General features: G+C 50.1%; 1 protein-coding gene and 1 long non-coding RNA gene across 4 annotated transcripts; one reads left to right on the forward strand and one right to left on the reverse strand.

Annotated features, from left to right (window-relative positions):
* Positions 1–1,245: 1,245 nt before the first annotated feature.
* LOC144260863 (ubiquitin carboxyl-terminal hydrolase CYLD-like) lies at positions 1,246–25,259 on the reverse strand. Of its 2 annotated transcripts, none has more exons than XM_077809711.1 (15): positions 25,142–25,259; positions 20,580–21,074; positions 19,684–19,965; positions 19,381–19,456; positions 17,890–18,098; positions 16,436–16,589; positions 14,970–15,105; positions 11,600–11,710; positions 9,664–9,755; positions 8,375–8,441; positions 7,082–7,214; positions 6,638–6,746; positions 6,286–6,404; positions 5,455–5,674; positions 1,246–4,884 (listed from the first exon to the last, which is right to left on the reverse strand). In XM_077809711.1, the coding sequence occupies exons 2-15, from the start codon at positions 21,054–21,056 to the stop codon at positions 4,700–4,702; spliced, it is 2,370 nt and encodes a 789-aa protein (XP_077665837.1). In that variant the 5' UTR covers positions 21,057–21,074; positions 25,142–25,259; the 3' UTR covers positions 1,246–4,699. The 2 variants fall into 2 exon arrangements, with proteins under 2 accessions (XP_077665837.1, XP_077665838.1); XM_077809712.1 differs by lacking the exon at positions 25,142–25,259 and adding an exon at positions 22,123–22,197.
* A 198-nt stretch (positions 25,260–25,457) lies between these two features.
* Positions 25,458–27,046, forward strand: LOC144260250 (uncharacterized). 2 transcript variants are annotated; one of them, XR_013345005.1, is made up of 3 exons: positions 25,458–25,545; positions 26,545–26,634; positions 26,719–27,046. It is a non-coding gene; the product is annotated as an uncharacterized LOC144260250 (long non-coding RNA). The 2 variants fall into 2 exon arrangements; XR_013345004.1 differs by having other exon boundaries at positions 26,740–27,046.
* The last annotated feature ends 591 nt before the right edge of the window (positions 27,047–27,637 follow it).

A 27,637-nucleotide genomic window follows, 5' to 3' on the forward strand; every position in this document is an offset into this window, starting at 1 on the left:
AGGCCTGCTTCCCCTTACAAGCCCTCTCCCCTCCCTGCTGCTAGAAGCCTTAGAAGAGCCTCTCAAACAGATGAAGAGCTTTAGGCCCCCGCTGGCCACGCCCCATGTAGATCTGCTCCTGGGCTTGATGCAAGGAAGCCAACACCAGCTACTGCTGCATCCCTGTGTCAGGAAGTGGGGGTGGAGGGAAGGCTAACCAAGTGACCCGGGTTGGGGGCTGAGGCCTGGCGGGCAGAGGGGGGCTCTAAAGAGGAGTCAAAGCAGTGGTGCGGCAGCAATCGGGGATCCCTGCAGGAGCTGAGCCTCACAGCCCCCAGTGGTGCTCCCTGCTATCCAGCAGGGCTGAAGACCCACCAGCAGGGCAGCTGCTGGAATGGAGCTGGGGGAAAGCAGGAGGAAAGCAAAGGGTTCCAGCAGGGGTAGTGCCGCCATTGGGGGTAGGAGGGGGGGGCAGCAGCAGCAGCATGAGGTCCAGGCTCAGGCTGTAATGCAAGAAGGCACCCTCAAGTAGAAGGGCCAATGAATCCAAGAACAGTCCTAGCAGTAACCCACTCCTAGAGCCCAGCTGGTTGGGATCACCCTGCAGAGGCGCAGAGAGTGAGGGGTCTGAGAAGCAAAGCTATCCCCACCCCGGAGAGCAGGAACCAGAACAATTAGGGGAGGGGCTACCACCTGGAGAACTGGTCTAGGATTCCCCTGAGATTTGTTCTAAGCACCAGCATGTGTAGGCTCACCAGGTAGTGGGGAATCTCAGCTTTTCCTGACCAGGTCCTCCACCCTGTCCCACTCAGTCTCCTGCCCTGTGCACAGTCTTCTCAAGCCTCCTGTCCCTTCACCAGCCCTATATTTTCCTTCCCTTTTCCTCAGTCTTCTACACCCCTTCCTTGTCCACTATCTCCTCCTACTTCCCAATCCCTGACCCCTCTGAACCCTTAGATACAGCCAGTTTGCTCAGGGTTATTCACAAAGACCAGGGTGGCTGTTAGTCTGGGGAGTTTGACACATAAATGGCTCCTAGCTGTCATCTCCGTACTGTCAGATTCCCACACTTCGCTTGAGAGCCTAGTTTCCTGAATCACCCGAACACTATAGGAGTGGACGGGGGAGCGGAGAGGGAAAAGCAACCCCCACTATGACAGAGAGCTCCTGCTCTGACTCTAGCCGTGCTCCCACCAATAGGGGACAATATGACCCCCTTAGCCCCACTCTGGGAAAACGGCTCATTGAAGAACAAGCACACCAGCACTCAGGCCAATGGCTCTATTTGAAGACATATTCAAATTGAACTGGTATAATTAATTGCATTGCCTGAAAAAAATCAGACCCAGTATTCTTCTCCCCAAATCAGTTTAAGGCAAAGTTACAGCAACCACTAAACGAAGAGGCTTACACATCAATCATCAAAGAACAGAAACAAATCTGTAAAATATACAGAGGTTTAAACAGTACAGAAAACATCAACCAAGCAATATACTAGAACGGGAGCACTGAGGGAGGCCAATGCACATTATTCCTGTCTGACTTATCAGGCATCAGAGCAGTGACTGGGTTATTCCAAGTGAAGTCAATCTGATACCCGCAGTCTGGACTTTCCCAGTGTTACGAGCTAGTGTGACATGTCACAAATCATGCAGCATCCATAGGCGAAAATGAATGGCTTCCACTTGTTCTGGCACTAAAACCTTTCCACCTTTAGTTTTTAGGATACTGCATTGACTTACTGATGGACGTTGCTAATGCACAATGAATGGAGGGAAATCCGACTGGATTTGTGCATCCCACTAACTCTTGTCCTGATCAGAGAAATTCATTTCAAAAGTGCTGAAAGCTGCTTTGGTATTTTTGCAATATGCATTGGGGGGGGAGGGGGAGAAAACAGTGGAAACTCTACAGAGCTTAAGGATGTGCCCTGGATCAGCTCTTTTAGAAGCATGGCTTGCTCTGTCCCCTGTGCAGGATCTATATCACGTCAAGAAGGCACTTCTGACAATTAAAAAAAGGTGTCGTGTGCTTAGAAATATAAAGAGAAACAAATCACATAAATATCCAAAGTAAAAATCATCCGATAGTCACCATTTACATTGTAAAATCCCAGAAGAGCTAACTCGCACCCTAAGAAACCACAGGATGGCTCCTTGAGACACAGAACCCCAGCCCATGATATACCTGAGAAAAGAGGCCAGAGCTGTTAAGAAATGTCATATGGAAATTGGGCCAGAACAGTTCCTCATGGCTTTGAAAGAGAGCAGACAAAGAGGTTTCTACTGCTCTATAGTTAACAGGGCATTAATCACAGCAAGCTTACATTAGAGAGCGGGAGAACCCAGCAACCAACACTTTAAGGAAGTTTGATCTTCCTGCCAGAGACATAACTGCAGTGAACAAGAAGGATAAAAGTGAGGAGGTGGGTTGGCTAAGGGAATCCCATTGCTGAGGGAGCCCTGTGGCCCAAAGCTCTCCTGACTTCCTCAGACAGAAGCACCGAATTAGCCATGGTGGAGCTGGGAGCGAGTGGAGGAACTTGAAGTTCATACAAGACCAGCTAAGAGGCAAGAGAAGCACAGGACACCTGGAGAACACATCCCTGATATGTTAACAGAAACCAGCTATATGGGAGAAGATATTTGGGGCCGGGATCTGCTGGAGACTTTCAAACCTCCTGTACTCCTGGAGCCCATGTGTGTACAACACTAAACTAACACTATTACTGTTACCTTCGAAACCGCAAAAGCTTCGCTCCCAGGCATGGTGCAAACACAGGATCTAACATGGATTTAAATAGCAGGCGATGCTGAGAGGGGCAGAGCACCCAAAAACCCCATGGCGATGGGAATTATAGGTGCTCAGCACTGGTCAGGATCAGCCCCTAAGGATGAAAACTTCAAAATCAAGGGTGACGTTTTTGAGTCGAGAAGGGCCATCAGCCTCCCTCTGAATTTCCTGGCTTGCGTCAGTCACTCTCTGGTTTCTGTGCTTGTTTGGAAAGCCAGCTAAGATAACAGCATTTGCTGTCGTTCTCAAGGCCTTTTGGCAAATCCAAGCTCGTTATGTGGATAATTTTCCCAACAGCTGAAAGGGGGCCTCCACATGGAAACAGAAGAATGTGCTCAAACTGGCATATTAACTCAACAGGCTTTTATCAGCTAACACTCATATTTAGCACTGCACTGGTTAACAACAGGGTGGCCAGAGATGGGCCAAATGCAACCCATTATGCAATGAACCATGACTTCCCCCATCTGTGCCCAGCTTGACCCACACAGACAGGTTACTCAGATCAAGATAGTGTTACATGCTGTGAGTTGCAGCTGCCATGCCACATGTATAAGAGGGCAGCTGCAATCAGCTACCTGTTCTACACCCATTCGGGGCACCCCTCAGCTTCTTGACAAGTTGTCCATGTGGACTTTGGTTGGGCGAAGTTTGGGCAACCTGGTCCATAGCACAGGCTCTCCTAGGGGCCTCCTACCAGCATTAGGTGAACACAAACTTTGCTGCAGGCTCAGTACCAAATTTGCAAAGGTTAACTTTGCTGTTTTAAAAAAGTTAAAAGCCAACAACGCCCCCCATAAAGATTCTTACCTTTAGTCCTGTTACGGGCAGAAAACCTGAACGTGTTCATTTTTAAAAAGCATTTTTGCTGGGAGGTTTGTTTGGTTTTCGCTGTTCCACATGGATCTCTGGAAACCAGAGCAATGAGTTTTAAAATGATGAGCTCCAGCAAGAAAGCCACACACTCCGAGCAATCACACAGCCTTTGAGGGAGGACATTCCTATGCTGGTTTTGACTGTATCTGCCCCAGTTTTGTTCTTAAAATTATATTTTTGTTCAAAGTGCAGCCTGAAACAGCGACACAAAGCTTCAAGTCGAACCATGTCTAAAAAGAGGGGACTTCTAACAAAAAGTGCTACGGCTGTTAAGCAGCGTGTCAGAGACATTACCGCTGAACAGGGGGAGTAAAGGAACACAAGGGAGTTATAAATAAGGAAGTGCAAGTCTGCGACCAGGGAATGGGGATGTTCAGAACAGCCCGTTACCGGGACCTCAGCATCATAGTCACATACCCCAGAATTTAGTGCAGATCTGAGCACAATTCCCTTCCTGAGATGTTTGACTCCTGACCATCTAGGAGGCACTTTTGCATTTACATTCAGGAAGCCCATGAGCTGTCACCCAGAGGCCTCATGCAGTTCTCTTAAGCTCTGTTGAAAATCTGAGAGTCACAACTCACGCCTTGACTTGGGCTTCTTGATTCCTGAGCTTTGGGGAAGAGTTAACTGGGACAAGGGAAGGCTGGAGGGGTTCTGGTGGGCCCAGAGCTGTAGAGAGGGTCTGGAGAAGGAAGGATGATGGAAATCTGAGGAGTGGGCAGGGGAATGGGATGAAGGTGAAGTTCTCTCACTCAGGATATGTGAAAGTGTTCAGAGTGTGGATTTGCAGAAGGTCCAAACTGTCACTTGGCTAAAGCCAGCCACAGGCTTTCCACCACTGAATGCTGCTCTTATCAAGAGTCTGACGCTTGAGTTCGGAAGAGGTTAGCAGAGGCAAAACTGAAAGGTCACCTGACCTGGACTCTGGCTGGGTTTTCTCAATTAGCAGCTGCAGGCAGCTACAGTCTGGTTTGAACCAAGCCCCCATTTCCAGTGTCTCACGGCTCCGCACGGGAGTAGCTGCGTCTCTCCCAGCCCAGGCCTGGTGTCATTTGTAAAGTGCCATCTTCTTGCTCTGGTACATGTACATGTAGGCATCACAGAAGAGGCGTTTGGCCACGCCTTCCATGTCCCGGGGCTGCTCCATAGCCAGTGCTGCCACTGGCAATTGCAAGTATTTGGCAACTTCAGGGCACAGCGTTACAATGGGAATGTTGAAGCCATTCTCATCACCTGAATATGAGAGAGAGAGGGGGGGGGAGGGGGTGAGCCCAAGTCTCAGTTACCAGGGGACAGGTGTCTACAGCACAAAGGAAAACTAGAGCAAGTGGCATTAACTGGGCCCCCAGTTGGCAGTGTCAGCAGAGAGGCCAAGGACTGATTGGGCCAAGGACTGTCTTTGCACGCCTAGAAAAAAGTCCCTCTAGCTGAGGTTTGAAGCGCACTGGTGGCCAGTGATGGGGCAGCGTGCTTGGCCACTACCTGTTCTACAGTTACACAGAGGACGTCAGCCTCCTGAGCTGTCAAGCCAGCACCATTCACCAGCGCTAAACTCCCTGTAAAACGGTACGTTCATTTGCAATGCTGCGTAGGGAGTAGTTTTACTTATTACTGAAGTGACACCTTTCCATGCTTCCCAGCAGACGGACCCAATGGAGTTTGGACACAGGCCTCCTATTTTACATTACAGATCTGTGGAAAAATTACTCAAGACCGTTGTGCGCTGGGACTGCAATTCCTGAATGGGGTCATCCAGGTGCAAAGGGCCGGCCAGCCTCCACTTCGAGCGGAGCCCCTGCTCACCGTGCCTGTCAGCCATGCTGTCGAAGAACAGCCAGTTCTCTTTCTCCGGCCCGTACTTCACAAAGGAGACATAGTGACTGGTCTCTATGCAGAGCACTGCGAAGAGCTCCATCCTCTCCCGTGGGATTCGGGGGCTGTCCATGTGGCTCCTGCCCTGAAACTCCTCAGGGATATGCAGTTTTGTCGGCCTGTGTGCTTTGCGCTGGTAATGAGAATGAGCCTGGGGACAGACAACAGGGGGCACTGGCGAGTCAGCAGGGCTACGGCAACTTTATATACACCTACCCTAAAGGGAAAGAGGAGGTGTCTGGGGACAGGCTGGCATTCGGTCACCAATTCGTTCTGAGGTCACCTGCTTTCCGCTCAGTTCCTGAGCTGGGTCTTTCCCATGTGCCAGGAGACTGCAGCATGCTGCCTGCCATTGTCTTGATTATTACCACTCTTCAGCCCCACCGACACACACCGCAGCAGGCCGTGTTCTCCATCTGAGCACATCCTGACAGACCCAGCTACTAATCCTGGGCAGCGCTCGGATGGGGACCTCTAAGGAGAAGCGAGGGTGCTGCAGGAAGTGGAAAGGCTCTTCCCTCAGAGCCTTCCCAGAATCAGGGCCCCAGCGTGGTAAAACACACGGATGACGGGCCATGTATGTGCAAGTTCGTGATCCTGCAGCAACTACCCTGCGCGGCTGATCCAGTCAGCACTGCTGGTCTGCTTAGGAAGGAGCCTCCCACCTGACTGGCTGCAGAGAACACAAGGGAAGCCAGAGGTTTCAGTCTGTGATCTGCCTCCTGGGGAACCAGTAAACACATGGAGGGGGAAACTGGATACCTGTCTGCAGCAGGACTTGCAGTACTGCTTCATCCCGGTAACTGCGAACATCTTGTCTTTGAAGCACTCGGAACACTCCTGGGTGGCTACGTCCCCGCACACGAAGCACTCCCGGGGACCTACAGTGAGAACACAAACGTCAGCAGTAGTTGTGTGACAGGAAGTCAGTATGCTCTGGCCCCTGCGCCTGCCATGCAAGTCCCGCTCTGTGCAGAAGAATCACATCACAGTCCTGCCCTTACTGTACCACTTACACTCTAGCTAGGCCAGCCTCGCCACCTGGATCCAAACGAGCCTGCCTCAGTGCCCACGTGCAAGACAGCCCCCGAATCACCAGTGTCCAGGAACTTACTGTCAAGCAGCAGGTCGGTGATGTCCAGCTCCAGGGAGGGAATGATTTTGCTGAACATTTTATATTCCTTCCCGAACCGTGGCATTTGGATAATGAAACAGGAGGGGATCTGGACAAAAAAAAAGCAAGTCACCAAACACGGGGAGACGACGCCTTGCCCTGCCGACACAATCCCCTCTAGGACCTGCTCCCCAGCCCGGCAGCTGGATGACACGTTCTCCACAGCCCACTATCCGTGAAGTGTCCATACCCCCTTTCGTATCCTCCACTGCACCCCTCCAGTTCTGGTGGTGTGCTGCGGGGCTCTGCTGCATTGATCCTAGGCATAAATCCGCTAACCGGCCTTGCTGTGGAGATGGGCCGTAAAACGCTCTACCAAGCAGTCGTGTGCAGGGGCAGGGAAGGAAGGCGGATGTGAAAGACGAAAGGGGCAGCTGCACTCACCTCCACTAGCTTGAGACTGGAAGAGAGGAAGGAATGTTCCACTAGCTGCTGCACGTTGGGCACGACCAGCTCCTCTTGCTTGTCCATGAATATCTGGTAACAGTAACACTCCTGCTCCTCCTGGCCTCCAGACCTAGGAGCAACGGTCCAGAGTCAGGGCGCGGGGGCTGCCTCTCCGCACTATCTATGTGCCCTTGGTGCCCTGGACGGCAGAGCTCTAACAGGACACAGCCTTTGTGTTTCTAGCACAGCCTCCAACCCTGGCACCAAGGGGCTCCCAGATCTAGCTTTCAAAAAACTAAGCATCTGTCATCTGGAAACATCCAACAAATGCCGTGGGTGACAGATACCGACGAAGCATCATTCTGACTTGCATTCTGCTCTTCTGCGATGGGTGGGCCAGACACACTTTTTTCCCCTTTAATTTAAAAAAGAAGACACACTGATTTTCTTGTAAGTCAGCTGCTTTACAGTGTGACCAGAAGATTCCTATATCCGAGTTATAAGGTGCCCGTTTTGTGATCCAGCAGCTTGGAAAACTGCAAAGCAAAGCTTGCTGCATTTCCAAGGCAACTAATAGTGAAAGATCCTCCAGGATCCTTGTGCTCCCCTGAAGCAACAATGCTGGAACAGTGTAGAAAGGATTCCTATTAAGCAGCCCCTAGCAGGAGGGTTGGAGTGAAGTGAGACAGGCTTCTTTGTATGCACTGCTTTTCATGGAGTAGCTCCATGATACAAGCCACTGCACATTCCTCCACGGGGAACCCAGAAAGCTGGCAACCCAGGTCTAAACTCCTGAACAATGCAGGTATTTTTGGGAGTCCCCACAAAACAGGGCTTCTGAGACTAAACTCAGTGGATTCCCCTTGGCAGTCCAGAAACACGAGACTCTTCAGAGGTATTTGTGATACTAGTCCACAGCCAACCTATTGAAGACTAGGAAGACAAGCCCTGTGTTTCTCATGCCACCATTGACCCTATCCAGGGATTACTCTATGCATTTCATCACTCCCTGAAGGTGGCACATCTGGCAATTATTTATAATTCTCATCTTCCAGGTACAGCCTTCCTGGAATATGACCACAGTGTGATGGGCAGGTAGGGATTCAGGGTCACAACAGAGAATAGATGGGCACAGAGTAGTGACACACTTTTCCATCTCCTTCACGAACAAGGGAAATTCACCGATCCTCTCCAGTCAGGCCTTATCTAACGGACCAAGTCACCTCCTTCCCTCCCAGTTCTCAGGTGTGGGCAGCACAGTCCACTGTCATCAGAGAGATGACAACTTACTGCAGTTTCAGGAGTGGCTCTATTCCCAGGATGTGATGCATGATGAGATTGAGAAACTCCTCTGGGTCTGAAAGTTGAGAGAAATCACAGATCAGGCCAAGGCAACACACTTCCCTGTCCCACCTCCTCCAGAAAGGGAAAAGCACTGTCAAATATGGGCTGGTGTTCCTCACAATGAGCTGCTTCTCTCTCACTCCAGGTATGGCGCTGGTCTGATTAGGAGCTGAAAACACTTGGTTAGTTTCATAGTTTGAAAGTTCTATGGTCAGTGTAAATACCGAAAGAACCTTCCATAGAGAGATAGGGGAGAAGGAGAGCCCAGAAGCCTAGTAAAAGGACACATTTCTCTTAACACCTTCACTGCTGAATGATTTCTTAGCTATATTGAGGGAAAAATCACATTCATGCATTGCAGGTACATTTACTCCATTCATCTGCACTCAAACAGCCGGGGGAGAAAGATCTCGATGGATGTTTACTGCCAGCACCAAATGCATTAACGGACACTGAAACCAGAGACAATGCTGGAAACTGGAAGAAGAGCAAAAGTCTGGGCTGTCTCTGGACAAGATAAAAGAAAATATCAAACAGATCAAACTAAAATACTGTTCAGTAAATGACAGGACATGACAGCAGAAGATTTAATATAACTTCTACTTTTTAATATTTATACAGCCATGATGGTAGCATCAATAATTTCAATAATCCTTTGGCATTCTCCAGCCCCTTTCTTTTGCATATCTTACAAATATCATCTCTGAGACAAGCAAGAGACATAAGGCTGTCTACCTCTGGATGGGAATGTGGTAACTGTTCAAACATACATAACAATTAAGAACAACAAATGAAGACGAAGAATCTGTATCCAACTAAATCTGCAGAGGAATTTAGGTGAGCAAAATGTAATGATGAGACGTGGAATCTGGCAAAGACAACGTGGTTAACACCCCTTGTCAGGCCTACAGAGTTTAACGCCAGACTGCAAATACCAATGGGTCAGACAGAAACCCCCCTAGGGCAAATTTTGCTTTGGTGGTGGTTTCTTCTGAGCAACAGGCCAGCAAGAAGGGACCTAGCAATTCCAATCTTTCCATCATACTTGGGGAACTCTCCTGCATGACCAAACCTAAGCTGACACGTCTGAGGAATTCTCCAGGTAGCAGAACATTTATTTAAAAACAAGTGTTCTGGGGGAAGACAGGAAACTAGCTTGCAGGGTTGCCCGACTGGGAAAAAGGGAAGATAAGACAGACCACTCTGATATAAGACATCTGCAGAGAGCACATTACCTTTCTCAGACGTGGCAAAGCTCGAGCACTGGCCCTTCTCCGTCAACTGCTGCCTTAGATGCATCACGCTATTAGCGGCAACAAAGCCATTCCTGGGAATGAGGGGAAGCTGGGGATGAGCTCTTTGTGCATTGGCAAACTTACATCTCAGGGGCAGAAAATACAGCAAGTGAAGCATGGAGCCCACCTGCCAATATCCAAGTTAAGATGCACCCTCCCGAAAGGCAAGAAGTTAGTGCCAGAGGCCCGACCACAAGCAGCGCTGAACAAACTACACTGCTGTCCCATAAGCACCGGGGGAGGAAAGGGGTGGACCAAATATCCTTGATGAAGGCCAGTGGATACTCACTACCCACCATGAGGTTATGTCTCAGTCACCAGCCTTACAGCCTGGCAGTGCACGGGTAACCCTTTAGAGCCTTTCAGTATTTCTATGAGCCAGCTGTTTAAGCAACATGGATTACTTGCTCCCTGGAGACTTTGCTCCCTTATCAGAATCACTCCCAGCCCTAAGAGCAAGAAATCAGGGCCAAAGATTAAATCAAAGTCCTTCATGTGACAGTGCAGGGCTTGTCCCTTGGCCCAGCCTTCAATTATAAATTTCTTCCCCTCTCCCACAACACCTCGACTGAGACCTCTGAGCCACAGGGATCCCTTCTTTAACCCTCTCACTTTCAACCATGAATCATGACAGTCTCCCTTCTGGCTAAGGAGAGTAGGATGTGGCTTGTCAACACCACTCCCAAGTTCTCTATTGACCCCTCCAGAGCCTTCTCCTGCCAGGGAATCTGCAGCATTCCCAGGACTGAATTCTAGTGTGAGACTTAGATCCACCTCCAGAGGCCTTGAGGCCAGCAGGCTAAGGAACCAGTTGTAATGGCCCGTTCAGCCATTCCTCTGAAATGGGACATTACTATCTACACGGCTGGCTCCATTCTGTACATATGGAATCATGATGCTCCAGTACACAACACACCAGCATTTAGCAAAGGAAATCCACAATCTCAGCATTCGCTGGGTTAATATGAGTGGGAAGGAAGAGCAGAAGAACTTTAGAGTTGGTCAAGAGATATGAATCTCTAGGATACTCCTTGTCTGAGTAGCATCTGAACCACGGCTGTCAAGCGATTAAATAAATTAATTGCAATTAATCACACTGTTAAACAATAATAGAATACCATTTAAATATTTTTGAATGTTTTCTACATTTTCAAATATATTAATTTCAATTACAACACAGAATACAAAGTGTACAGTGCTCACTTTATATTTATTTTTGATTAAATATTTTGTAAAAAACAAAAGAAACAGTATTTTCAATTCACCTCATACAAGTACTGTAGTACAAACTCTATCATGAAAGTGTGACTTACAAATGTAGATTTTGTTTGTTTTTTTTTTGTTTACATAACTGAACTCAAAAACAAAACAATGTAAAACTTTAGAGCCTATAAGTCCACTCAGTCCTACTTCTTGTTCAGCCAATCACTCAGACAAACAAGTTTGTTTACAGTTGCAGGAGATAGTGCTGCCCGCTTGTTTACAATGTCACCTGAAAGTGAGACCAGGTGTTCGCATGGCACTGTTGTAGCCGGTGGCGCAAGATATTTGTGTGTCAGATGTGCTAAAGACTTTGTATTCTGCGTTATAATTGAAATCAATATATTTGAAAATGTAGAAAAACATCCAAAGGTATTTAATAAACTTCAATTGGTATTCTATTGTTTAACAGTGTGATTAAAATTGCAATTTCTTTTGTCGCGATTAATTTTTGTAATTGTGATTATTTTTTTGGGTTAATCACACGAGTCCGATTAATCGACAGCCCTAATCTGAACCGTGACGGACCCAATTCTGGCTGGAAGGAGGTGGTAGCAGCATGGAGATTACAGAAGAGAGACTTGCTGCTTCCAGTGGTCCTACATATAGTACTCACTGTCGGAGGGGATTCACAATCTCATCCCGGAGGATCTTCTGGACGTGCCCCTCGGGCGGGAGGGAGGGCTTGAAGAGCATGGAGTCCAGCACAGAAGTGCAGGAGAAGAGGCTGGGAAGAGAGAGTGGTTGGTAACAGTGAGATCAGGTAATAATGCAGTGGTTTTTGTTTTAAAACAGGGGGTTGGACTAGATGACCTCCTGAGGTCCCTTCCAACCCTGATATTCTATGATTCTATGAAATGAAACACAGGATAGAGATGGACAGATTTAAGGGAGAAAGAGAGAGAGATTTACAGTGTCACAGATGCCAAGACCCGAAGGGTCCAGTGAGATCATCTCATCTGACCTCCTCTATAGCGAGGCTCAGCAGAATTTTGTCAAAATTATAAAGAAATAAAAAATAAAAAATAAAAATAAACATTGATATTTATATTTTTATCAACTTGAATTTTCAGTTGGAGGAAATAATGGGGGGGGGGGCGCCAGACAATTATTTAGTGACAGTATACACTGAGATTCAAGAAGTTAAAGCTAAAGTTATAACCATTAAAACACAAATTATCAACATCACATGGCAAAACACACATAGCAGGTATCCTTAAATCAAACTCTAATAAGTTCTCAAGCGCATTTGTCTTACTTTGCCTATCAGTAAATTTCAATGAACATCAATGGAAATATTTTTTTGTTGGGGTGTGCGGTGAAATGGACGTTTATACCAACATTAACCAATAAATATCTAGTCCTTCCAAGCCTATCATAACACAGGTCATAGAACTTCTCCAAAATAATTCCTACAGCAGATCTTTAAAAACAAAAACAAACAAAAAAAAAACAGCCAATCTTGATTTAAAAATTGCCAGTGATGGAGAATCCACTATGACCCTTGGAATACTGTTCCAATGGAGTGGTTAATTACCCTCACTGTTAAAAATTTACACCTCTGATGTGTCTAGTTTCAACTTCCAGCCATTGGTTTCATGTTAGACCTTGCTCTGCTAGACTGAAGAGCCCAATACCAAGTATTTGTTCCTCATGTACGTACTTACAGACTGTGATCAAGTCACCCCTCACCATTCTCTTTGTTAAGCTACACAGATTGAGCTCCATCAATTTAACACTATAAGGCATATTTTCTAATCCTTTAATCATTCTCATGACTCTTCTCTCTAAACCATCTCCAATTTATCCACATCTTTCTTGAGCTGTGGATACCAGAACCGGACCCAGGATTCCAGCAGCGGTCGCACCAGTGCTAAATTGGAGATTTCCCCATTTATGCATCCAAGGATCTCAGGCCTGTTTGGCCACAGCATTGCACTGGGAGCGCATGTTCGGCTGATTATTTGCCATCACCCTCAAATCTTTTTCAGAGTCACTGCTTCCCAGAGTCCTCCATCCTGTAAGTATGGCCTACAGTCTTTGTTTTTAGATGTACAGCTTGACATTTAGCCATATTAAAATACATATCGTTTGCTTGTGCCCAAGTTTATCAAAGAATGTAGTTCGCTTGATATCAGTGACTGTTCCTCTTCATTATTTACCACTCCCCCAATTTTTGTGTCATCTGCAAACTTTATCAGTGGTGATTTTATACTTTCTTCCAGGTCATTGATAAAACAGTTAAATTAGCGTAAGACCAAGAACCAGTCCCTACAGGATCCCACTAGAAACACACCCACACGATGATGATTCCCCTTTTACAAACACATTTTGAGACCTATCAATTAGCGGGATTTTAATCCATTGAATGTGTGCCATGTTAATTTGATATCGTTCAAGTTTTTTTTAATCAAAATGCCTTGCAATACCAATTCAAATGCCTTAGAGAAGTGTGTTACATCAATACTATTACCTTTATCAACCCAACTTGTAATCTCATCAAAAAAAAGATACCAAGTTAGTTTGACAGCATCTATTTTCTATAAACGCATATTGATTGACATTAATTATGCTACCCTCCTTTAATTCTTTGCTAATTGAGTCCTGTATCAGCTGCTCCATTATCTTGCCTGGGATCAATGTCGGACTGAGAGGCCTATAATTACGTGGGTCATCCCATTACCCTTTTAAAACACTGACATATTAGCTTTCTTTTAGTCTTCTGGAACTTCCCCAGTGTTCCAAAACTTATTGAAAATCAACATTAACAGTTGAGCAAGCTCCCCAGCCAGCTCTTTTAAAACTCTTGGATCCAAGTTCTCTGGACCTGCTTATTTTAAAAACTCCAACTTCAGTAGCTGCTGTTTGACATCTTCCCACGATACTAGTGGAATGGAAAGAGTGTCATCAACATCATATGACTGTCTCATCTGTTTTTTCCTCAATACAAAGCAAAATATTTATTGAACACTTCTGCCTTTTTTTGCATTAGTATTGATAATTCTACCATTTTCAGCGAGTAATGGACCAATATAATTGTTAGGATTCTTTTAGTTCCTAACATACTTAAAAAACTCCTTAACTCTGCTGGCCATACATTTCTCCTTGTGTCCCTATACACTGCCTTTTTCCTCAGTTGTGGCTTTTTCAGTACCTAGTAAAATCTTCTTAAACTCCTCTCAATTATCATTCACATCTTTCTGATTAAATTTTTCCTCCTGGCTGATGTGACTCATAACTGTGTTCAGCTTTGTGAAATTTGTCCTTTTAAAGCACCAAACATAAATATTACTGATCTGAACTTCATTCCACTTGGACATTATAAACGCGATCAAGTCATGATCACTTTGTACCTAAGCTACTATTAATTTTTAGATGTAAGGGATGGAAAGAGAGAATGCGTGAAAGTGGGCAGCGTGAAATGAGAACGTTTTCCATCAATTGTGGAGGAGTGAAATCCTGTGGTCTGACAAATTTAGGAACATTTGTAGCTAGGCAGGGTGAGAATCAAATCTTATTCTTCAAGGCTAAAACTGACTGCTTTTGGGGATCACCAAGGGATTTTTTCCCCCACATACAGCACTGTACCGTCAGGTAAGCGCATTACTGGAGGTTTCTCTGAAGTATCAGTTTCTGGCCTTTACTTGAGATGACATACCAGACTTGAGAGGACCAGTAATATAATCTAATGTGGCAACCTATGATTTTTCATTACACACAAATGGTGTGTGCTTAGCATCTAAGAACTTTCTCCTTCAGGATACTGGGAGTTGGGACCTGTCATCTCCAGACTGCATCTCTATATTAAAGAGCAATTGCATTCTACTCTTTGTGCAAATTACGTGTAATCCCTGTGCTCCTGGTGAGCTGCCTGATTCGATGCTCAGTAAAGACCATCATCCCTGGATTACGGACCTCATTTAACAGAGGGAGATGGTCAAGAGAGGCCATTTGGCATGAGGTTAAAGGAGAGTAGTGCCTCCTACCTGAAAAGAGCAGCATCCATGTAGCAGGAGTTGCAATGGCCTTGAATTCCTTTCATGCGCCCTTGTAAAACATGCACGGCTGTGCCATTCCTGAGAGGAGGAAAATTAGCCAGAACCTGAGGACTATTCATCTGACCTGCAACAGAAATAACAGAAACTGCTACTTTTAGCATCCCCTTGCACTTGGGACAGCTTTGCCCTCCTGGTACTTTCCTGTAGGGCTAGTCCACCAATAAAGGTCACAACCCACTCTGTTTGTTCTGTACTGTACCCCCCATGCATTTAGACCGTAACCTCTTTGGGACGGGGATTTGATTGTTTGGCACACTTACCCACTATAATCTGCTGCCAGAGCACAGACCCATAACCTCAGCATGAGAGGGAACCTCTGGGCAATTTGCTGATCACTCGTTCAGCCGCTAGACTCTTAACCACCACACATTCCCTGCCATCCACACCGCCACTACTATCCTCAGCATCATGTCAGCGAGCGCCTGTCGCTGAAAGGGCCCACAGTGGAGAGAGCTAGTTTCCTGACACCGAGCTGAACGTAAGCTTGAGATAATGGGATCTCTGTGTAAAGCATTCCTAGAAAATTTTCTGCACTGGAAGCGTCCAACAACCAGCTGGAGGGATTCTCAGGGCTGCTGCTGGAAGCCGAAGTTGGTAAATTAATGCCCATTCACCGCATTCCTGCCAGCGTGGCTTTGGTATGGATAAGCTGGTCTAACCATACTGGGGGAGGGAAGGAGTGCTGCTCGAGCGCAAGGAAAGCGGCAAATATGCAGATGCATGATCTGTACTTCCCTGCAGGGGCAGTTATTCTGTGGGGTCCACAGCTCTGTCCCAAAGATCTACACCCTCCTCTCCATGCCAGTGTGGTCATCCTACCATTCCAGGTGGCCCATAACTATTCCATTATAGCACAAATAACCTCCTGAAGGGCAGATCCAGCAGGTGACACAAGTGGCAAGGGGATATTAAAGCAACTTTAGCGTGACAACATCCCTGTGCAGTTGGCAAGTATCAGCCCCATTTTACAGAAAGGAAAAGTTAGGCAACAGAGAATTTAAGTGACTTGCCCAAGGTCACAGCAAGTCAGTGGCAAATGTCAGAACAGAACCGAGGAGTCCCAACTCCCAATCCCCTGGCTGTACCACTAATAGCTGGAAAATGAGGAAATGGAAGGTGAAATGAAGGAGGAGAGATGAGAAAGAGAAGGACAGAACAAAATTAGTCCTAGAGTCAGTTCTAATGGGGACGGGTGGGGGAATATAAAGTGCAGTAGATTTAGTTGTGCTAGGATATACATCAGGACTATTCTTTGGGAATGGAGGGGGGCTCCTTGGACTCTCAGAATTATAATTTTACACAAAATGCTGGTTCTCAACACAGAGACTGGCAAAGATGACCCACATATGACCCTCCTGTCCTAGCCGGAGTCATCAGCTTCTAAGGGAACTCACTGGAAGTGCTGGGGTCCAGGAGGCCACTGCTCACACACTGGAAGCGCATGTCGGGCTGGCATGACTGAAGCTTCACAAAGAGGCCCCGCTTTGGGGGGCAGTGGAAGTAGCGCGTGCCTAGCCATTCGCCATCTGTGACCCCCTTCTCTTCATCCTGTGAAAAGGACAGAAATCCATCCACAAGCAGTTCCAGGCCAGGCTTTCTAAGAATGAGTTAGATCAGCGGTTTCCAACCTGTGGTCCGTGGACTATGTCTAAGGTGTCTGCAAAAGGTTATCTTTACCATAGAATACTGGTAATGACCCTGCACCTCCTTTCAAAATTTTTTAGGGGTCTGCAAATGAAAAAAGGCTGAAAGCCGCTAAGTTAGATTAAGTGGCGCTTGTGAGCACAGCTATGGAAAAAGAAAAGGAGGACTTGTGGCACCTTAGAGACTAACCAATTTATTTGAGCATAAGCTTTCGTGAGCTACAGCTCACTTCATCGGATGCTTATGCTCAAATAAATTGGTTAGTCTCTAAGGTGCCACAAGTCCTCCTTTTCTTTTTGCGAATACAGACTAACGCGGCCGCTGCTCTGAACCCTGTGGAAAAAGAGTAACAGCAACAATTTCTCCACAAGGGGGCACGATCCACTGAAATGCTACATGTGACCAAACGCACTATTAAACAAATCACGCAGTCAGAGCTGCACATATCTGATGGCTGTGCTAGGGCTGACGTTAGGATGGGATTTCATGACCTGACAACTACATACAACTTTGTACTTATTTTGAGCCATTTTTTCATTTGGTTTAGTTACATCTTAGACCAGTGCATCCGATGAAGTGGGCGGTAGCCCACAAAAGCTGATGCTCAAATAAATGTGTTAGTCTCTAAGGTGCCACAAGTACTCCTGTTCTTTTTGCGGATACAGACTAACACGGCTGTTACTCTGAAACCTGTCATTTTAGACCAGTGCATCCCTTTTGTCAGCACAGAATGAATTTCATGAATCCAAATCCCAACAGCAGCAGCAGCTGTTGTCCAAGGATCTCAAAGCACTTTGCAAATAACTAATGAAGCCTCACGACACCTCTGCAGGCAGGTGAGAATGATCCCATTTAACAGATGAGGAAAAACATAGAGAGGAGACTTGACCAGGCTCATACAATGAACCAATAGCAGGGCTAGGAACAGAACTCAGGAGTCCTGGCTCCCAGGTCCATGCTCTCACCAATATACCCCTCTCCCTCCACAAAGGAAAGTCTGCGTCCCAGTATCTATATTATCCCATCCACGATCCCAGCAAGAGAGGCCAGCTTAATCTACCCTGACTCTTTAATTAAGCAGTGTGAAATGTTAGCACCCTAACCTAGGGCATGCTGGGAAACAGACATGCTCATGACCCCCAAAAGACATGCCAGTTCTGACCTTAGTACCCTTAGAGAACAGAAACATAATTTTGCTACTTACTAATTCAACTCCTGCCATTTTGTGCTCAATTTTGGGCATGTACCCCAACCAGCGGATGATTCCAGAGACTGGATTCCCCTTGTCTAAGGTGATCTGTACCATGGAGTTCACATCCAGGGATTGTTTTCTACTTTCCAATTCCTCTCCACTCTCGCTTCTCTCTCGCTTCATTTGTCTCTGAGATCCCAGGGCCATGTCTGGCTCAAATACTGAAAAATCACAATATACATAATAAAACGTAGACAAGAGCTGAGGGAGTGTGTGTGTCAATCTTTGTTCATTCGAATAAGTGGCTGCCGAATATTTCACAGCATTGTTTTCCTAACAACAATACAACCTAGGGTTTCTGTGCTTCTCAGACACGGATCTATGAGTATGCAGCTAAGAAGAACTGAAAGGGTAGAGAGGAACTGGAAGAGGTTCAGAGAAGTGCAACAAAAATGATCAAAGGTATGGAACAGCTTCCATACGAGTAGAGACTACAAAGATCACGGCTCTTCATCTTAGAAAAGAGATGCCTAAGGTAGAAGAGGACACAGGTCTATAAAATCATGACTGGTGAGGAGAAAATGACTAGAGGAGTGTTATTTATCCTTTCTAACATCACAAAAATCAGGGGTCACCTGAGGAAATTGATAGGAAGCAGGTTTAATACAAAAAAGAGGAAGTAATTTTTTAGACAACATACAATTAACCTGTGAACTCACAGCCACAGGATACTGTGATAGTCAACAGTAAAACTAGGTTAAAAAAAAGAATTAGATGAGTTAATGGAGGATAGGTCCATCAATGGCTATTAGCCAAGATAGCGCTTGGGGCTCCCCTACACCTCTGACTACCAAAAGCCGGGAGGGGAAGATGGGTGGCTCTCTCCAAAATTGCTGTTCTGTATGCTCCCCCTTAAACTCTGGTACTGCCCGCCATTTCAGACAGGGTACTGGGCTAGATGGATCACTGGTATGACCCAGTATGGCCACTCTTATGAGAGTCAGGAAACTTGGGACTGATTCTCAGTCCAAGCTAAGGCCCTTTAATACTGCTCTGGAGAATTCACCGCTTCCTTTTGGTAGTTTGTTCTAATGGTTAATCCCCTCACTGTTAATAATCCATGTCTTATTTCTAATTTGAATTTGTCTGGCGTTAACTTCCAGACATTGGTTCTTGTTCTGTCTTTCTCCAGTAGACAAAGAGCTCTTTAGTACCCTGTATTTTCTCCCCAGGAAGGTATTTGTACGCTGTAATCAGGTAGCCTCTCTGTCTTCTTTTCAATAAACTAAATTAACTAAGCTCTTTAAGCTTCTCATTGTCGGGCATTTTCTCCAGCCCTCAAATCATCCTTTTAAAAACGTAAAACTCTTCTGTTGTTTGTTAGGCTTGTCAGTCACATTGCAGAGAATGAGGTAAAAGAAAAAGAAAAAACCCAACCCAAAGCAAATCCCAATCTGCTGGGTTCTACACGGGTAGGGTGGCTGTATTTGTATGCTGCTTTACCTGGGGAGAGCAGCCCTTCCTTCACAACAGAGTCCATAGGGATGTCCCTGAAAACATCTGTTGGTCCTTCTTCTTCCTGTAAGTGACAATGCAAGAGAGGGTTACGTCAGCTACATGATCTGTAAGTGGTGGGGTGAGATGAGGAAAGTCTCCCACAGGAAACAATGGTTTTGTTTGCCCTAGACAAAGACTTCCCTCCACAAAACCCTACAACAGCACCACATGTGCAGGAACTTGATAAGGCTCCTACCAGAAGGCAGGCTGCAAGGATAACAACGAAAAATGAAGGCAAGCTCCTCTTACCGGGCAAACTTTAACAAGCCACTGGGTTCCCTCCTTGTACACGTCCATAGCTATGCCTTGTCTGAAGACATCATCCAGGTAGAAGCCAATTGTGTCCCCTGCTTTTACAGGAACAACCTTGTCCACATCTGGTTTGGGCTCCTCTCTCGCTGGGTCGCCGCCCAGCGCCGGGATAAACCGGATTTTGTTAAGCGGCAGAAAGAGCCCATGGTTCTGCTTACACTTGAAATACTCAGAGACGTTATAGGTGCCATCACTGTGGCCTCTGCCTTCACCATCACCCTGAAGAACCAGCAGAAAGGCACATTACATTCTGGGCAGCAACAAATCAGAGAGAAGCCACCTGACCCTTGGCACGGTGACATGTCCTCATGTCAGAAATGAGGTACCCTCCCAACCCAATACAAACAACAGAGCTGTTATAGGTTTCAGAGTAGCAGCCGTGTTAGTCTGTATTCGCAAAAAGAAAAGGAGTACTTGTGGCACCTTAGAGACTAACCAATTTGATCAGAATATAGACCCATCCCCATTTTACAATGAGGAAGCTGAGTCACAGAGAGACAGGGAAGCCTGAGTCACACAGGGAGTCTGGAACGGAGGGAGGAACAGAGCCCAGGAGTTTTGATCTCAGGTACACTGCTGTTACCAGTGGAAATCAGTGCCTTGCTATTAGGATTCAGAGGCTAAACGTTCAGTGCAATATGATTAGAACTAGCACTTCCAGGGCAACAAGATTTGTTTTCCTGAACACGGGGTTTGATTATAAGATGCAACAGGGAGACAATGCCAGTCCACTGCCCTTGGCGAGACCCCCTTCCGTTGGGCTGAGACACTGGGCCTATATAAAATTAACTGAGGGGGGGAGAAAGAGCCCCCCTTTCCCCGAATCACCGTACCTGTAACTCCACCCCAAAGTAGGACGGACAGAGCGGGGAGGACAAAGGGCTCTTGCTGATCTTCCCAATGTAGCGGATGGTGCCAGTGAACTGTTGTTGGTTGAGATCTACCACCACCTGTTGACCCACTGTAGCCTTCACCGCTGCTTCAAGGCTACACCTGTCCAGGAAACAGTTCAAGCGCTCATTGAGGATGTTGATGGCCAGAAGGAAAACAGCTTCCTCCTCCTTCACAGGCTGAAGAATTTCTGGATCGATAGTGGTTATGGAATTGTCATCCAGCATGGTGACCCTCAAGAAACGAGTGGAAGTCGGGCCACAGGCGATACTGTGCAAATAATTCCTCTCTTTGAGGAAGCACATGCTCCCGGCGTGAAAGAGCTTGCTGCCATATGGAAAATCATCTGTCAAGATGTAATAAACATTTCCGTCCCCTTGTGAAGGTAGAGGGCTGCCTGGTAAAACTGTTGTAGTCATCTTCACTTCCACTCCGTCCTGAGAAGTTAGAGAAGCACAACAGGACAGCACAGGGCACATGATTATTATTATGTTTTATGGTAGCACCCTTATGTGCTAGCTGCTTTTCAAACACACAAGCAGAGACCGTGCCTGTCTTGAGGAGATCACAGTCTAAGGGGAGACAGGCATCAAGAAAAGGGAACAACTACCCGGATTTTCTATACAAGATACATACAGGCAGCCTAGCAAGGGTAGGAGTCTTGCAGATGAGTTCAGGGAAGTGAAAACTCGCCAGGGGGGTGGGGGGGAGTTGCAGAAGACGGTGATTGAGAGACTGACATAGGCAGATGAGAGTAAAACGTTGGAGGAGTCAGGAGGGGGAAGGGGAGGCTACAGAAAGGTAAATAAGTATAAAGGGGCAGAGCTATACAGAACCTGGAAGGTGACCAGGTATCGGGTTCATTTTCAAAAGGGTTAAAAATCATCATTCATAGTGTGGCAAATCTAGACATTAATGCCCTGGCTGAAAACCCACAGTGCCACAAGTAACAAGGGCTGGGGGATTCTGTGCAACAGCCCTGGTCAATACCCAAAACATCTGGCTGTTAGACAATGCTCCTCTGGTGCTCATGGAGGCCAGGACACCTGAACAGGTATTCTACCCAATGAACAATCCACGCCTGGTGAGACAGTTGTCCTGCCAGCTCCTGCACAAGCCTGCCAGTGTGGTTAATCTTGCCATTAAATATAGGAAGTAGATGGACACTGTACAGGTAACCAGGGCTGGTCACCAAAGGTCTCATCCAAGAATGTGAGAACTATGCTCACTCTAGGTGGTAACACAGAGCCATGCATCCAAATATTCTACATAAGTACACTTCCAAAGCAGCCTGGTATCATCATAGTCACAGCGATGCTTTGTGGGTGTATGAGGTGTCCAGAGTCTGTGATGCATGGAGTCTTAGTCAGGGACTCTGCATTTTAAAGATCTGGAGACCAATCACCTTGTTACACGAACAAGAAAAACCACGTGTCACATACAAGGTACTTTCTTCCATTTCAAATTAACACAACAAAATCTCACCGAGCTTTATACCCTGGCTAAAGGGACACCAACATGAAATCCAGCCAGGTTTAAAAAGTGAATTAAAAGTAGTTTCTGGTGCTGCGCTTGCCAACTCCCCCGGTTTAACGTGGCAGTTTTACAACTTTTCCGTAAGTTCTCTCTCCAAGGGAAAACAGTAAGTCTGATTGATGAATGCACAAAAGAAAACTGAAAATAAAACATTTATTCCTTCTAATCTCTTTCAGTTACAGTAACCTCATGTGTTACTTGTAGTTATACTGGTAAAAACACATTCAGGCAGAGGTGCGATTTTTAAGTTTGGCTCCTTAAATAGTGCTGTCATTGTCGGGTGAAAACCCTACACGCATTTAGAAACAGCACTGAACTGTCTGGGTTAGTAACATACCAGATTCTTAAGACTGAAATGACCGTTAAGACTAATGTAGGACCTCTGCACTGGTGCAGTTCACAGTGACTTCAATAGGGCTCCAGGTGGGCACAGAGCAGAACCCCTTGCAGGGTCAAGACCCGGCTTGGCACCATTGTCGGCTGTTTGCTGTGGGCACGCCGTATACTTTGGACGGTCAAACTGCACGGGATGATTTCATGTTTGCTCCTAGTCTGTATCACTCCCCAGTTCCCAGCTCTGTTTGGAGGGTTTGGATCCTGACACAGGCAGCTCAAGGTTTCCATATAAATACAGGATTTTCCAACTCCTTGTTGATGAGGTTTGGTAAATTCAGGGGCTTCCTTAAAACCAAACCCTGGCGACTGGGCCTCAGCTACCTGACCTTTCACTTCTGCAGCACACAGAGTGCTGGGGGGTCAGGAGAAGGGGTGGCCCTAGTGCATTGGGAATGGGGTCCGGTGGCAGTTGGGGGATTCAATCTGGGGGGTGTTCTGGGGGTGTCCCTACAGGGAAAGGGGTGCACCACAGACTGAAACTGTCTCTGTTAAAGTCACAAATGGGGGGAGGGGGTGTTCCTGACTGGAGAGGGAGGGGCCCCAGGCGGGGGTGTCCCAGAGGAGGAGGAGGAGGGGGGGCCCGGGGGGGAGGGGCCCCAGGCGGGGGTGTCCCAGAGGAGGAGGAGGAGGGGGGGGCCCGGGGGGGAGGGGCCCCAGGCGGGGGTGTCCCAGAGGAGGAGGAGGAGGGGGGGGCCCGGGGGGGAGGGGCCCCAGGCGGGGGTGTCCCAGAGGAGGAGGAGGAGGGGGGGGCCCGGGGGGGAGGGGCCCCAGGCGGGGGTGTCCCAGAGGAGGAGGAGGAGGGGGGGGCCCGGGGGGGAGGGGCCCCAGGCGGGGGTGTCCCAGAGGAGGAGGAGGGGGGGGCCCGGGGGGGAGGGGCCCCAGGCGGGGGTGTCCCAGAGGAGGAGGAGGAGGGGGGGCCCGGGGGGAGGGGCCCCAGGCGGGGGTGTCCCAGAGGAGGAGGAGGGGGGGGCCCGGGGGGGAGGGGCCCCAGGCGGGGGTGTCCCAGAGGAGGAGGAGGAGGGGGGGGCCCGGGGGGGGAGGGGCCCCAGGAGGGGGTGTCCCAGAGGAGGAGGAGGAGGGGGGGCCCGGGGGGGAGCGGCCCCAGGCGGGGGTGTCCCAGAGGAGGAGGAGGAGGGGGGTCCGGGGGGGAGGGGCCCCAGGCGGGGGTGTCCCAGAGGAGGAGGAGGGGGGGCCCGGGGGGAGGGGCCCCAGGTGGGGGTGTCCCAGAGGAGGAGGAGGGGGGGCCCGGGGGGAGGGGCCCCAGGCGGGGGTGTCCCAGAGGAGGAGGAGGAGGGGGGGCCCGGGGGGGAGGGGCCCCAGGCGGGGGTGTCCCAGAGGAGGAGGAGGGGGGGGGCCCGGGGGGGAGGGGCCCCAGGCGGGGGTGTCCCAGAGGAGGAGGAGGGGGGGGCCCGGGGGGGAGGGGCCCCAGGCGGGGGTGTCCCAGAGGAGGAGGAGGGGGGGGGCCCGGGGGGGAGGGGCCCCAGGCGGGGGTGTCCCAGAGGAGGAGGAGGGGGGGGCCCGGGGGGGAGGGGCCCCAGGCGGGGGTGTCCCAGAGGAGGAGGAGGAGGAGGGGGGGGCCCGGGGGGGAGGGGCCCCAGGCGGGGGTGTCCCAGAGGAGGAGGAGGAGGAGGGGGGGCCCGGGGGGGAGGGGCCCCAGGAGGGGGTGTCCCAGAGGAGGAGGAGGAGGGGGGGCCCGGGGGGAGGGGCCCCAGGCGGGGGTGTCCCAGAGGAGGAGGAGGGGGGGCCCGGGGGGGAGGGGCCCCAGGCGGGGGTGTCCCAGAGGAGGAGGAGGAGGGGGGGGCCCGGGGGGGGAGGGGCCCCAGGAGGGGGTGTCCCAGAGGAGGAGGAGGAGGGGGGGCGGCCCGGGGGGGAGCGGCCCCAGGCGGGGGTGTCCCAGAGGAGGAGGAGGAGGGGGGGCCCGGGGGGGAGCGGCCCCAGGCGGGGGTGTCCCAGAGGAGGAGGAGGGGGGGGCCCGGGGGGGAGGGGCCCCAGGCGGGGGTGTCCCAGAGGAGGAGGAGGGGGGGGCCCGGGGGGGAGGGGCCCCAGGCGGGGGTGTCCCAGAGGAGGAGGAGGAGGGGGGGCCCGGGGGGGAGCGGCCCCAGGCGGGGGTGTCCCAGAGGAGGAGGAGGAGGGGGGGCCCGGGGGGGAGGGGCCCCAGGCGGGGGTGTCCCAGAGGAGGAGGAGGAGGGGGGGCCCGGGGGGGAGGGGCCCCAGGCGGGGGTGTCCCAGAGGAGGAGGAGGGGGGGCACGGGGGGGAGGGGCCCCAGGCGGGGGTGTCCCAGAGGAGGAGGAGGGGGGGCACGGGGGGGAGGGGCCCCAGGCGGGGGTGTCCCAGAGGAGGAGGAGGAGGGGGGGGCCCGGGGGGGAGGGGCCCCAGGCGGGGGTGTCCCAGAGGAGGAGGAGGAGGGGGGGCCCGGGGGGGAGCGGCCCCAGGCGGGGGTGTCCCAGAGGAGGAGGGGGACCCCCGGGAGGAGGGGCCCCAGGCGGGGGGCGGGGAGGAGTTCAAGGCGCGGGGCTTCCCGCTCGGGACGGGGACGCTGGGGCCCGCCCGGAGCCGGCCGCCGCCCCTCACCTGCCGCGCCCGGGCGCCGGGGCCCTTCGCGGAGCGAGCCGGGGCCTCCCGCTGCCACGGCGCTTCCGTGTCTGGGGGCGGGCACCATCGAGTCCCGGGAGGCGCGGGACAGAGCGGCGGCCGCTCTCTCCCGGCACCGCGCCCCCTGTCGGGCCGGGCGCAAAGCCCGCCGGGCGGCACCCAACCGGCCAATCGGGATGAGGGGGCGGGACGTTGCGAACGCGGTTGTCCTATGAAAGGCGGGAGGGAGGAAACGGGACAGAGCAAGCTGCCCCCGCCCCGCAGCTGGGAGGCTTGCTGTGTGTCATAGCCCCGCCACTGCTGCTCCTGAGGGGGAGTCGCCACCAGCCTTCCGGGTGGGATTGCTGCACCTGGGTGGTGGGTGCACATGCTGCCCGGGCCTGGTGGGTGTCTGGCTGCGAAGGGTTGTGCATGGTGCTTCCTTGCCCTGGGGATCCACAGCTGGGACACTTGTCCTGGTGGAGGGAGGGGTTAGCTTTGGTGGGGGTCAGGGAGGAGGGCACAGGACAGCTAGGGCAGCTGGGCTGGGGGGAGGGACAAGGAATCCCACTTCCCGCTCTCATGTTGTCTTTTCTTTTTCCTTTACCTTGCTCTTTCCCTGCTCTGGCACTCGTCGTTTCCCCCCCCTTCCCTCCTTCTTCTCTCACTCTCAGCCTCTCTCTGTTCTCCATCACACTCACTCACTCTGTCCCCAGCCCGCTTGCTGCTCAGGGCTGGCCCCGTGTGCGTGTGCATGCAGTCAGCCCGCTGCCCATGCCACTGGCTCAGCCATGCGGGGGCTCCTTTGGGTGGCCCGTCTGCTGAAGTTTATGGGTTTATGCAAACCCCAGCATGGCCACAGCGAGAGGTCCTGCAAACAGAACGAGGAGTACTTGTGGCACTCCTCGTTGTTTTTGCTGATACAGACTAACACGGCTACCACTCTGAAACCTGCAAACAGAGTCATTCCTGGTCTGCAGGGACACATGAGCAGCCAAAGCACACTCAAACCCAGGCCAGGGGCTGGGTGAGGAACTGACCATCCCTGTGATGTTTTCCCCATGGTTTTTAGATGAGTGGGGAGAGCACGGGTCACCCATGGAAAATGATGTAAGTTCCTAGTGGTGAGAGGATGGGATGGGGTCTGAGGAGTGAATCTTTCTCAGTGTCTGTCTTCAATATAGTCCTTTTCTCTTCCCTGTCTTCCACTTCTCTTCAGGGTCAGGGGTTGTGTCTAGTGGGACTGGTGCAGTTTCATTAATAACGTATAAGAGGAGAGTAAGCAGCATGTTAACTGAATCCCCACAGGGGCCAGGAACAGAGCCAGGGCGTCTTTCTCTAGGTCTGAGCAACCTGTCTGCTGGGGTGGGATTTGAACCTGGAGCTGCCCCTTTTCCTTACAGATGAGGGAAATGATGGGCTGCACTTGGCCAATGTCCTGCTGTGAATCCAGAATTGAGAGCTAGTGGACAGAGACTGTAGAGGTCGCTGGGGTAAGTGGGGCAACGCGCCGACAGAAAACAAGACCAACCCCGTGTGTATAAATATTGGCTAAATAGATTTATTTTCATACAAAGAATTCACGGCTCTCCCTGCAGTGACACCAGCAGGATGCCGGATCCCCCATAGAGACACCCTATCCTCCTGCATGAGACCTACAATAACCTCCTGACCCGATGCCTGCCTGAAGCTGCTGCAAAGACCAGTCTTCCAGCTGCTGGCTCCCTTGTGCTTCTTTTATTAGCCACTCTTGGAAACGTCAGTACCTCCCCTAGTGCCAGCATCTCCTAGCACCTTCCAGGGGCTGACATACAACTGTGCACCTCCAATATAACAGGGAAGGGGAACCAACATCTGGCTTCCCCCCTTATCATCCACATGGGTCCAAAACAAATATCGAGTCAGATTCAGCCCTGGGGGAGGTGGGCACAACTCCATTGGCTTCAGTGCTTACACCAAGGCTGCATCTGGCCCACTGAGGCACCTCAGGCATTTTCCTGGCATCCTCCCACTTATTATGTTACATTCACAACAATCCCAGAGCTGGGCAGACACGGGGCCCTTCTTCTTGGACCCCTGGGATGCTGAATCTCGGAGCTGAGAGGCTGGACAACCCCTCACAACACAGGCATGAATCCAAAGTGGTTTCCTGCTCTCCTCCTGTTATTTATCCCTTTGAGGCTCTGGCACGCTGAGAAGTTCTGTCTGGGATTCCTCAGAAGGGGTTTCACATGCCCCTTCACTGCTCTCAGATCAGAGGTACTGTTTTTAAAAAGAAGGGATTTATGTAGGAGCGATGAAATGGCAGGGATCTGTAGTGGCTGGGAGGGCAGGGGAATCTCAGCTGGGCGTTCGGTTTCTTTCCGGCTCCCTTCTGTAGCAGCGTATGGCACAGTGGATTGCACTGCCAGCAGGAGGGACTCAGGAGACTGGCATCTATGGTCAGCTCTGCCACTGACCTGCCGGGTGATCTCGAGCAAGTCACATCATCGCTTT

Source organism: Eretmochelys imbricata, chromosome 2 (assembly GCF_965152235.1).
Source record: "Eretmochelys imbricata isolate rEreImb1 chromosome 2, rEreImb1.hap1, whole genome shotgun sequence".
NCBI classification, from domain to species: domain Eukaryota; kingdom Metazoa; phylum Chordata; order Testudines; family Cheloniidae; genus Eretmochelys; species Eretmochelys imbricata.

Excerpts from the sequence above, each read along its gene's own strand:
- LOC144260863 (XM_077809711.1), bottom strand. The coding sequence starts at position 21,056 with ATGACTACAACAGTTTTACCAGGCAGCCCTCTACCTTCACAAGGGGAC. Across the intron at positions 11,711-14,969 it reads ATGGATGCTGCTCTTTTCAG|CCTCTTCTCCTGCACTTCTG; the intron begins GTAGGAGGCACT and ends CTCTCTTCCCAG. Across the intron at positions 6,747-7,081 it reads CCAGTCTCAAGCTAGTGGAG|ATCCCCTCCTGTTTCATTAT; the intron begins GTGAGTGCAGCT and ends TTTTTTGTCCAG.